This window comes from Opisthocomus hoazin, chromosome 15, assembly GCF_030867145.1.
Source record: "Opisthocomus hoazin isolate bOpiHoa1 chromosome 15, bOpiHoa1.hap1, whole genome shotgun sequence".
NCBI classification, from domain to species: domain Eukaryota; kingdom Metazoa; phylum Chordata; class Aves; order Opisthocomiformes; family Opisthocomidae; genus Opisthocomus; species Opisthocomus hoazin.
Window position 1 is genome coordinate 17,045,225 of NC_134428.1, and position 11,841 is coordinate 17,057,065.

General features: G+C 44.9%; 1 protein-coding gene across 2 annotated transcripts in view; it reads left to right on the forward strand.

Moving 5' to 3' along the window:
* The window catches only part of REXO5 (RNA exonuclease 5), a 16,198-nt gene extending 5,346 nt beyond the window's left edge, over positions 1 to 10,852 (forward strand). Inside the window, exons 6-20 of one of the 2 annotated variants that reach the window (XM_075436460.1) lie at positions 49 to 198; positions 358 to 446; positions 1,280 to 1,395; positions 2,205 to 2,343; positions 2,916 to 3,010; positions 3,823 to 3,925; positions 4,535 to 4,671; positions 4,967 to 5,075; positions 5,420 to 5,530; positions 5,654 to 5,791; positions 6,277 to 6,369; positions 6,886 to 7,105; positions 7,641 to 7,834; positions 8,451 to 8,560; positions 10,633 to 10,852. In XM_075436460.1, the coding sequence (XP_075292575.1) occupies positions 49 to 198; positions 358 to 446; positions 1,280 to 1,395; positions 2,205 to 2,343; positions 2,916 to 3,010; positions 3,823 to 3,925; positions 4,535 to 4,671; positions 4,967 to 5,075; positions 5,420 to 5,530; positions 5,654 to 5,791; positions 6,277 to 6,369; positions 6,886 to 7,105; positions 7,641 to 7,834; positions 8,451 to 8,560; positions 10,633 to 10,702 (1,874 nt within the window). In that variant the 3' untranslated portion in view covers positions 10,703 to 10,852. The remainder of the gene's footprint in view (positions 1 to 48; positions 199 to 357; positions 447 to 1,279; positions 1,396 to 2,204; positions 2,344 to 2,915; positions 3,011 to 3,822; positions 3,926 to 4,534; positions 4,672 to 4,966; positions 5,076 to 5,419; positions 5,531 to 5,653; positions 5,792 to 6,276; positions 6,370 to 6,885; positions 7,106 to 7,640; positions 7,835 to 8,450; positions 8,561 to 10,632) is intronic. The other variant, XM_075436461.1, reaches the window with a different exon arrangement.
* Positions 10,853 to 11,841: the final 989 nt, after the last annotated feature.

The following is an 11,841-nucleotide window of genomic DNA, read 5'->3' on the forward strand; positions in this document are numbered from 1 at the left end:
AGGCAGAGTGTGCTATCTGAGCTTGACAGGTGCTTCTGTATTTTACAGGTTTGACTTCTGCTGGCAGTGAATGTGTTCCTAAAAGCTCGGACTTAGAATGTGATCCCATCATTCGGAAATACGGAGAAAAAAAACGAGGCCTTACTAGCTATACTCTAACTTTAGAAGAGCAGAAAAAAAATGACTATCCTATAAAAGGTCAGGTTATGATGGTTTTTGTTTGGTTGTTGTGTTGTGGTTTTGGGGTTTTTTTTTCTAAATTTTGACAGTTAGTGGTATGTTTGGTCATGTAAGATACATCATGAGTTTTAGAAGAGAGAAGTCTGTTTCTTATTCATGGGTTTCTTTTCCTTCTAGGCTCCCCAGGGTGTAAGGGCTATATATATACAGAGTGTGATCAGCAGAGGACGGACAGCAGCCCCCTCTTTGGTCTGGATTGTGAAATGGTAAAAACAAATGTGTGTGGCCTTACAAAATACAGTCAAGGGACCAAACTCCTACCAGCTATTCCAAAGTGAGCCAAACACCCTGTGTATTTGCTAAACTACTTCTGATATTTTAATATCTGCTGCCAGTCCCTTCCCTGATGGTATCGGTGCTAATGCAGCCGTGGGAAGGACTCAGATGGGGTTCCAGCAACAAGACAGAAATGTTGTCTTGAGCAGTGCAGCAGAGAGCTCAGTCCGGCGTTGGCTGTCAGAGCAGCAGCTGGATCTGCCAGGCCCATCAGCAATGCTGCAGTAACCCTTGAGACTGCTGTGGAATTCCTCTTCCCAGCCATCCCCAAGATTTGGGAGAGGAAAGAGACTTGCCTATCATGCAGCTTTCCTTTGGCCATCACAGTTCTTCTGGCAGCATGCTGTGGTGAAGATTCCTCCTTTAGTGCAGTTTTGACCTTGCAGAGGTGCCTATTTGGCATCAGCATTGAGTAGCTAACGATACAACCTGGGGTCTGCTTTTAAATTGTGCATCTTCTCTGGTGAAGATGCTCTCAGTGACAGCTCTGCAGTGCAGAGCACAGGCTGATTCTGTGAAAGCAGCACTTCTTTGTAATGGTTTTCTTTGTGTTGTGCTTGCCTGTGTGTTTGCTGTGCTTATGGTGGGCATTTAACAAAATGAGGCATGCCACAGTATAAAACAACTAGCTGTGAGCAGTAGATCTCAAAGCTGAATAACTCCTTAGTAGTGATACTAGCTGCAACCAAAACAGATGTTAGCTAAGGTTTTTGAGTGACAGCATCATGCTGATTCAACCACTGCCTCTGTTTCTTCCTGACAGTGCTTGACTGCAAAAGGGAGCGAAGTCACTCGTGTCTCTTTGGTGGACGCACAGGGTCAGTGCCTCTTGAATGAACTAGTCAAACCTGAAGGCGTAATAGTGAACTACCGCACCAGGTGACTTGCACAGAAGTTTCTTATCTCTTCATCGTTAAGAGCTGCAGCCCTTTCAAATTAAACCTGTTACACAGGACCTTTTAGAAGGCTTTGGTTTGCACAGATGTCTACTGCATTTTACTCAGTGTTAAGACTACAGTTCCTGCTATGTGCTTAGAATAACCGACATTATGTATACCCTCTGCTACGTGGCGCCCATGTGGCTAGGTAGAAGCGTTATCGTTCTGCAGTGTTCTAGGAAAAGTTCTGTTACAGCTTAGTGACACCGTACAAGTTACTCTTTACTTCTAGCCATAAAATGGGATACAGGGTAAGAGTACAGGATTGCAGTCTGTCTCTCTCTGCTCCACAGCTAAGTTTGCTCATCTGTAAAAAATGAATAGAGCAGCTCATCAGCTTTCACACCTCTGGGGCTGGGTTCAGGGTTGTAACAAAAGCGGGCAAAACTCAAGCCTTGTTTTCTCCAAAACTTTGCCCGGCTTTATCCAGGAGGTGACGTCCCAATGCCCTCAGGTTACTTGGAAGCGTTGCCTTCCACCATCCGTCCTGCAGTATATCCTCACCAGTGCTATCTGATGCTAAGAACTCCGTCACTTAAGAATAAGTTGTACTTGAGACAGATGTGGTAGCACTCATAGCAGTTTAATATACCTGCAGTTTATCCTCTTATGTTGGAACAGAAAGCAGTAAATAGCATTCTGTCATTAGTTACACCGAGTTCATGTTTTACATGTCCTGCTTGTAATATTCTCCAGTAGGCGCAGTTGCTAATGTGTTGCTTTTACCTCATCCAACTTTTTTGGGGGAAGATTCTCAGGAATCACAAAGAAAATGCTTTGTCCAGTGAAAACAAGACTGCCAGACATCCAAACCAGACTAAAAAAAATGCTTCCCCATGATGCAGTGTTGGTGGGTCATTCTTTAAATTCTGATCTTCAGGCTTTGAAAGTGAGTATGCCTTTAAGACTATTTTTCCCAACCCTGTGATACTCATGTCAGACCTGAAAACTCTAAAACAATTCCTTTTTTTCATTAGTGAATGCTTTTTAATTGCTTTTTCTTATGAAAAGCCTTATGTGTGTAAGGATTTAAAAGAGAAAGGCTCTCCTTACATCTATAAAACTTGGAAGGGGCTGTTCAGAACCCAAAAGGAAGGGAGGAGTCTGTCCAGACATAGCTATGGCTGCAACAGAAGCTTTACCTCTCTGCTTTAGCCAACTGCTTTTGATAGCTGTGTCATGGGAAGAACTGAAGTCCTTCCTTTGTTTAATTTAACCAACCTAACATGCTTGAATCAAAATTAACCTTTCTAACCCAATCTAGACCTTCCCGATAGAGTGTTAGAAAGGAGAGTTGGGCTTGTTTCATTATTCCCGTCTGCTCTCTTGCTGGGGACCAGTTATCTATCAGTGAGTAACTGGCAACTGAAATGAAATGGCAGAGGCAAGGATGACAATGGAGTTACTGCCCAATTCTGTATGACTGCTATTCTTAAACTGGTGATGTTTTCTCTCCTCCAGATGATCCACCCCAGTGTTATTGATACTTCATTGCTTTTTGCCAGAAATGAAGGTCGAAGATTTAAGCTAAAATTTCTAGCCAAAGCTGTTTTAGGGTAAGATTATTACTGTGTTGTCATGGGAAATATTAGAAACTGTCAGGGGGAGTCACAGGGTCTTGCTCTTCCACTACTAGCCTCAGAATTACTATTTTTTTCACTAAAATTCAAAAGGAATAAGCAGGCTGTGCAAGTATACATGGTAAAGAAGAATTTACTGCCTGCTTGAAACATCAGGCAGCATAATAAATTGGGTTGTCTTTGAGCAAGCAGAGACGCTGTGACCCAACAGAGTCCTAGGAAAATTAGCTTTTCTGCAGGTTTGTAGCAGTACCAGTGTATTGAATTGTAGAGCAGCAAAGACACTGGCTCACACAAATGAGATCTGTTGCAGGTAGCAAGAAAGAAAGGCTAAGGTGTGGAAGTATGATTTACTGACTTCAGTTACATTCCTCGGTATACTAGCTACCACTGGATAGTATGTCTTAGCGATAGTTCTCACCATTCACGTAGTGAATACTTTGCGGCGCCAGACTGCACTGAGTTGGAGGTTGCCTTGCTGTCTGTGTGCAAATTATGAGTTGGGTCATTGGTCAAAGAAGAAGTCAAATTAAAAATAGTCATGCATCAGAGTACCAAGTATTAGTATTACCTCTGCCAAACCTGGCAAACAGTGTTTTGTTCTGCATTGCAAAAACATTTCTTGCAGTAACTTTTGGGAATATTTCACAAGAATGCTGCTGCACAGGAGTGAAATCCATTTTGGAGAGGGGAATGTTGCCTGAAAATAACCCAGTTTAGAAAAGGCAAGATGTTGGTCAGTGTGGAAACCAGATAACCTGCCTGTACACCTGATTTTGATGCCCTAGGAGGGAGATTCAGTGTGAACAGATGCTTGGGCATGATCCTGCAGAAGATGCTAGAGCTGCATTGGAATTGGCTCAGTACTTTATCGAGCAAGGACCAGCAAAGGTAGCTATAGCTAATTAAGATTTCTATCCTTAATTGCAGAATGTAAAAATTGTTATGCTTATGAAGGAAAAAAAGCATTCCTGCCCATCCTCATGTTGATTTAAAAGAGAAAATAGAGTTGTGATAGAGGCCTCAATTTTGACAGCTTGTTACTTTCAGGATATATCCAGGTATCTTAATAACCTGAGCATTACCAGTGTTTTGGTACTCAAACACCGACATGAAATCAGCATTGCTGCTGATCTTGAAGAGGGGCATTGGGTAAAGAAGGATTGAGACATTTCCAGCCTACAGCAAGGCCTGTCATTTTTCAAGATGAAAGAAGTGAGAAACCTTGTATGTTGTGGTAGTGATTCAGCTGGTTTTATGAGTCTCTGGCTTCTGTTGTTCATGTCTGAGAGAACTTTTCTGGAGAAGATTGCTGGTTGATGCTGTGAGTGCTGCATGCTTGAAAATGACTACAGAAAATAAGAAGGCAAGAAATTAATGCCTGTGTTTCTTCACTACTGTGGAGTGTGCCTAGGTGACTCATAGAGAAAGCACATGCTCTTTGGTTAGCTACAGTTAGCCCAGATGAAAACCAACTGCTAATCTTTTTCCTTCCCCAAGGTAGCAGAACTAAACTTGGAGATGCTTCTGACAACAGAAAAACTGGCTGAGGTCTCACAAAATAAAGCTGCATTACAGCCACAAGGATGTAGGGTCCAGAAAAAGCTGAATAAGCCTCCACATTTAGCCAAACCATGGTAATAAGATTCTCAAATATGCATGTTTTTCTTTCAGTTGAATCCTCACTAAAATCAAAGAAGTGTGTTACGTTTTTCAGAAGCCATCAGGATCTTCAGAAAGAGACAAATAATTGTAGTACAGCACTGAAAAACTTTCGGAAGTTGCATCTTAAATTTCACAGAGCATTTTCTAGGCTTCTTTTGATGTTGAGGGCAGGGATATTTTTTCAAATTTCTTTAATGAACTATGTGATTTTTCTCTGACAAGCACTTTTGGAAAGCTTTTAATTCACACCTGTCTATTCTCTGTTAGTTTTTTAGACTGCTTGCAGGTGACTGGCCAAAGACCCCTCCTTTTGGGCAGACAGGAACTAGAGTCTTCTGGCCTGTGTCAGAGTAACCTGAGCATTTCAAACAAAGAGGTGAGTGGACTTAGAGTGGGTTGGTCAAAGAAAGCATCAAAGTAGTTCAAAGTTCTTCTTGTTCTGGGGGTGGGTAGATGAGCCCTATTTTAAAAAGCTGACTGACAGTACTGTTAGCAATAGTGTTAATACCGCATTAGCTAAATCCATTGATACATTTTGGAAATAAGCTTTGATCCTCTACATCCTGCTGTGACTTACTAAAGAAGAATTTTTGCCTGAGGGCTTATTTGGGCAATAATGAAAATTAAAGTTGGGAATTAAGTTCAATAGCTTTGTTTCTGATCCTTTGTAGTACAATTGTCTTGTACCTCTTTGAGCCCTGTATACTCTTTTCCCTCCAGATTCTTCAGAGAGCCTTAGAAGATGTTCCCCTGTCAACATTCAGTATTGTTCAGTTCAGTTTGGATCCAGAGTACGTTGCATCTCACCTTCTTGCTGGACTTTGTGAAAAGGTACTATTTTTCTGAGAATAGTCTTCATTGCTGAGCTTGGAAAGAAACATTATTTATCTGGAGGCACTAAGTAGTTAGTTCCTTTGCTGTGTGAAGTTCCTTCTCTAATCTGTGTTCCTACAGGTGAGAAGCAAGCTGACTGACATGCTGACAATTTACGTAGGTCCTTTTGAAGAAGGCTTTTGCCTGAAGTCTGTGAAGAAAGAATTTGGGAGATGTGGACCAATCCAGTCTCTTACAGTGGTAACTGAAACCTACCAGGTGAGGAGCACTCGAAGCATTAAGGTATGGAAGGCCCGAGTAATCTCTTGGAAAGATACGGAGTAGACCCACTGAAACGCCAGTAATTCTGTTCGGGTTTTTTTCTCGTGGTTTAGTTGTCACCTGCAGCAGTTCAGGGTATCTAAAAGCTGCTCCGTGTAACTACAAGAATAAACACAGCTCATGTGGCTTAATTGTGCTGTTCGAGCTAGAGGCTTTGAGCATGGTAGAAGCTGAGATGCTTTTTGTCCCTTTTGAGAGAACTGATATGCTAAGACCTTTAATGGCCAAAAAAAAAAAAAAGTTATTAATTGAAGGTTGTTTTTAACAGCTACGATATATGTAGTGTTACATATATTACCCCCAAACCTTTTTATATTCTATTTTTAAAAGAAAACACAACATTATTGAGACCTGACTTTTAAAAAGGGAGGGCTGACATGTCTTACTTCTAAGCCTGAAGTATCTTACCGTTCTGTTTCAAGCCCCATGTCTGTATCCAATACGAAGTGCTGGAAGCTGCCCAGCTTGCTGTCGAAAGCCTAAATGGAGCTGAGGTAGCGGGATCCTGCATTAAGGTAAGCAATGCAAATAGCAAAAGCCTAAGTTACGCTGAGGACAGGAACAGCATCCAATATGTCTCTTAACACCTACTCACAGCATAGCGTCTGGGCAAACGCTGCCTGCTTGTGCTGTTACCATCTCCCTGTCCCTGGACAATGTTGGGCCACTGGCAGAAAGGAAGTGGTTGTAGCCCTCTTTTTTCCTTTCTGCCCGTCAGCAGAAGGGAGTTAGAAAGCATTCTGACCTCCAACCGCAGCTTTAAAAGGAAGAGCCAAGTAGCAGGCTGTTAAAATGCCATATACAAAGTATGGGGCTCTTTAATTTTATAGTGCTTCTGCATTGCAAACACGGTCTCTCTTCCTTTTTCATGACTAATTAAGTTAGTCTCCATTAGTCATATTTTTTTCAAGGGAGGGAAAATAGTTTGTCAGGTTTTGGTAATGGGAGAAAATGATTTAAAATAGAGGCTCAGAACACAGAGCCACTTGGGCTGATGTGTGCTGTGTTTGTTCCTGCTGAATCCACCCCAGGTCCAGAGACCTGTCACTGCAGCAATGCTGGACTCTGATGTTTTGATAAAGGAACTAGAACTGGATGTAGAAAACGAAGGTGTGATTTATGTGGCGGGTCTAAAGAAGTCATTAACAGAGACGGACTTGAAAGAAGAATTCAGCCAGTTGAAAGACCTGGAAACACTGTTCCTGCCAAAGGATCTCCAGAGTGGAAAGCACAGGAACTGCTGTTTCCTCAGTAAGTAGCTTCACACACAGCCTGCTGATTTCCTTCAAATAAGCTCATTCAGCAGCCTTTGGGACTTTGCACAGACACAGCAAGAGCTACTGAAACTCATATACGCTCAGAGTGATGGTATTTAAAATACTGCCATGAAAGCATGTATTGTTTGGAGGAGCAGTTTACACCTAAATATTTAAAAGGAAAAAACCCCAAACCTATCTGAAGAAAAGTAAACTTAACTAGGAATAAGTTCCAGGATAGTTCATTGGCTCCAGTACCTCAGCGTGAGGGCTGGCTACTGTGCGGCTTCACACAGACAAATAATCACCTCGGAAATGGTGAGGAGAGGAACTGGATGAGTGCTGCTGCAGTTAACTGGCATTTCTGTAGTCTGATGTTTACCTGTAGCAAAATGAGGATCTGCTTGCTGCAGTGATTTCTGTTTCTCATGTCCTTCCTGCTCCACACCTTTAGTCCTGCCCTACAGGTGCCGAGGAACAGGGCAGCAACATCACTGCCAAAGCACATTCCCCTTCTCTTTGTGTTTCAGAATTCCAGAAATCACAGAGTGCTGTGGATGCACTTGAGGTTATACATGGATGGACTGTGAAGGGCAGCAAACTAAGAAGTAGGAACGCTCTTGCTTCAGGTCACCTCTGGAAGTGGATTTGGCAAATGAATCGCAGCGATGGGAAGCAAGGAGGAAACATCTTACATGAGAGAATGAAGCAACTGTCTGACTTGGTGAGTTTAAGGCTACGCTGATGTTTGTTGCGATTACTGAGGAGGTACCGCCCTGGGAACCAGGAGCGATAACTGAGCAGACTTAGGTGCAGCACTGCATGTAACAGAGGGGTCTCCTTGTGCTGGAGCAGAGAGGCTGCCAAGGATCAGTTCCCACAAGGCAGGCTGGAGAGGTAGAAACACATGAGATATGTGATGTTTGCAGGGTACTGTACAATCTTAAAACCAGCATAGCAGCTCAGGGCAGTGCGTGATGCTGCGCAGGAGCTGAAGGCTCCACTTGAGAGCAGACGGAGCAGTGTGCAGGTGCAGCAAGGGGTGTGGGAGCAGAGGGAGAGGTGACTACTTGTGTAGTCCTGCGGGAAAGAACGGCTCCAGTTGCAGCTCTCGTTTTACTGCAGGAAGCTGCAGTGCCATTTGAGTAGGGCATGTGGTCCGCCCTGCTGCAGAGCCACTGCGCTGCCAAACGCCAGCCAGTAACAGAATCACTGCTGTCCTCACCTGTGCCATCCCTGACGCTGCCCGAGGGTCGGTCTCGCCACACACGCTTTTAAGTGGGAGTGCTACAGATCAGCAGATGAGTTTGGGATTTTAATGCTTGTATTCCGTTTTGCAGGAGCAGGATCTAACGAAAAAGGTGAAGAAGTTAGACCACCATATCAAAAAGCTTTATAGAAGTCTGCAGAATAACACCCTGTGCGTTGTTCTCTTTCCTGGAGTGAACAGGTAACTTGCCAACTATTTTGTGAAGAGGAATAATTGCAAGGAAAATACATAGTCAAATACTTTTATCTTAATCTATTAAAACACTGCACAAGGAAGTGAAAGCCTGAGAGAAGGCCTGACTTACTCAGTGTGACTTTCATGTTAGGCCAATAAAACCTGAACAGTAAGTTCTGCCCATAAGCCATGCCTGATCCCGAACAAGCACAAGTGTAGCTGATGGTCCAGATTAGCAAGGCTGAAGTACACAGTGCTGATTAATTGTACAGGTCTTCTCAGTTCACCTGCCCTCCACTGTGGGATGTTTCATCCCTGTTGACAGCAAGGTAAGTTTTATGTGCCCAGGAGAGGATCGAGCAGTTCCACAGTAGCTGAGTTTTTAGGTGGTTTCGGTGGGGGTTTTGTGTGTTTGATTTTTAAAACTACAAACTGCTGCAGCCAAGGCACCATCTGCCAGTTGTCTCGACATGTATGTGCTTCAGCTGATCAAGGAGGTGGTTCATGCCCTCATTCTAATGAGGGACACAACTGAGGAAAAAAAGAACACTTTCCCGGAGTCCTTAAGCTGTCATAGGAAGGGGCAAGTCCTAGAGTTGAGTCGGGCTTCAGCACTAATATCAGGGGTGCTTCCAGATGGGGTGGGATTCCTGCATTTCAGGGCCTGGGGTCTGAACTGCTTAACTGTTAACCAGAAAGGTTAAATCTTTCCCAGGCAAGGCCCTAGTTACCGAGTACATATTTCAGCAGTCGTCTTTTTGTTCTTTTACTGTGTCACTGTTCAGACAGTCAAAGAAAGGTCACATCTACCCTTGCTTTCCTTCAGTTTCCCTTCCACAGAAGGGGTGCAAGTCCTTGAGACAGAAGACATGCCCTGAAATAGAAGCAGGGCGCCAGAGCTGCTCAGCAGCATCTCTTCTGCCTGGCTGGGCAGCCAGGGCAGGTTCCCCTCTCTTGCAAAGCTTCCTGAGAAGAATCATGATGCTGTGTTACCCTCTGCACTAAGCAGTGTCCCTAGAAGGGAGATGCAGCCCAAGGCAAGAGCAGATTTAGGCTTCAGGCCAGGGACAAACTGTTTCAGCAAGGTGGCATGCCAAGGGCTGCTCTCGGTGTGATTTGCTCTAATTGTTCTGTTTCTAGTAACTTTTTTTAAAAAAGAATAATTTTTTATGTTGTTTTTTTTTCAATAATGTGTCTTCTTAAATAAAGATCACTAAACTGTTCCCCCATACCAAAGAATAATAGCATACAAAAGGAGGCAGCAGCAGTTCCTGCTGCCTTAGAGCAGTGCTGGTTGCGTGGAGCTGTGTGTAAGCGGTTTCCTGCAGAGGCTCAGTGTCAAAGACCGCCTCAGTTTAAATCCGCCACGGGGGAGCCCTGAAGGGAGGGCTGGCCTCTGCGGGCAGGTCAGCAGTGCATGCGGTCCTTCAATCATTTGCTGCTGCCTTCTGGGCTGTAATCAGGTCCGTTTTCACGTTTCTGATCCGCCATTTGCCTCGTCTCTGCACCACTGGGTCACCTCCCGTAGCTGGCATACTGCCCTGTCAGCCCCGGGAGAAGGTTGGAGGAGGGGATGGCTGTGGCGTTACAGTCCACACCGTGTGTCTTCTGCAGCAGATTGGCTGGCCCCAGTGGGTCCACATTTACTTTTCAAGGGCTGTCTCAAACTAGCCTCACTTAGCGCGAGCTCGCCTGTTGTCTTGCATCACCGCGGGGTCCGATTCCCGCTAGCAGAACAGGGGGACGGAGGAGTTTGCATCCCCAGGCAGCCTACAGCAGCCCACGGAGCCTGGGCTCCCCTCCCTCATGCTGCTGAGTGGGTTGGAAGGGAGCGCCGTCCCAGGCTTGGAAGAGGTTTCTTGCTAAGGGAGGGTCCTGTGCTAGTTTCCCAGAGGACTGACAGTCCAGAGGCGGCTTCTTAATTAAAAAGAATGCCAAATAAATGGGGGGGGGGACAGGAAATAGCTTTTCAGTGTGCTGACCCTGGGGGTTGTCAGCTTCTCACTAGAAGACCAGCAAGCTTACGTGCGTCAAGGCTACCCCGTGCAGAAATAACCTGCCTCTTGTTTGTGTTGCAGCATGGACGGATCACAGTCTGGCCTTGGTCTGATGGCAATTAAAGATGACGGAGGGAGGAGTGCTTGTTAAACTGCCAAGGTTTTAAGTAAAGTCTTTTGTTAAGATATTTTTAATTACTTGAAGTATTGATGTCTTTGTAAAGATCTCTTACCATAAGAACAATAGGCTTTCACTCTGTATCTTTTACAAAGGCTAAAAATAAAAGCTATTCGAAACATCTTAAAGCACAAAACCTTTTCCATTAACCCTTCTTGCTGTGGCAGTTTTCCCTGAGCTCAGCAAGTGTGTAGGAAGAGCTGGGGGTGAACCAGGGCCCTGTGGCATCCAAGCTGGTCCGTATTGGCCTGCAAGATGTAACTCGGCAAGTCGCTCCTTGCCAGAGACTGACGTCCCACCAGGGTTGTCTTCACTGAAACCAGCAAGCCAGGTTAACGTAGTACCTGCAGCTGCTGCTCAGCAGTTAAAAGCTGTTCTTGGGAACTGTGTGGATTTCTGGAAATGTGCTGTGCCAGCTCTGGAGCAGAGTTGCTGCCTTCTTTCCGGGAAAGTACTGTACTTAGGCCAGGAAAAGGAGGAATTGGTGATTCATACTTCTTGGACAATCTCCACTTTCTCCTCCCACCCTGACCACCCCCTACACCCCTCACACACACAAAAAAGAAGTTACAGGCTGGCTGTGGGAGGGGCAAGGGCCATTTTAAGGAAAGCACACGTGTCTCTGAACCTCACACATCACCGCCTTCAGCAGGGAGCTGGACATGCAGAGCTGCAGTAGGGTGAGGTGAGCGCACGCTGACAGCTGCAGCCCTGCGCTTTGCAGCCATTGCCACCCAAAATAAAGGCTGCTTGAGCATCTCCTCTCAACTTCCTGAATTTCTCAAGCACGGAGATGCCAAGGAGGTTTGAATGTGAGACAAAGTATTTCTTGATGTGCATTAGAATAGGCTGAGATGAAGCTGAAACAGTTATTATTCCAGAAATTATTAAATACAGCTGATGGTAGAGTATTTACACCCGCCTACTTTCCAACCCCAGGTTCATTTCGCTGGGCTTTTGAGCAAAGAGCAGCTTCTGGAGTAGAAGCCAGGAGCTGCTGGGTGGAGGGGCAGGTGAAAATACGGGCAAGGGAGAGCAGGGCACATGCAGCACTAGCCCAGCGGCTGCCCTCGTGAGCAGGTCGGAGGTGCTCACATCAGTTTCAACCCAAA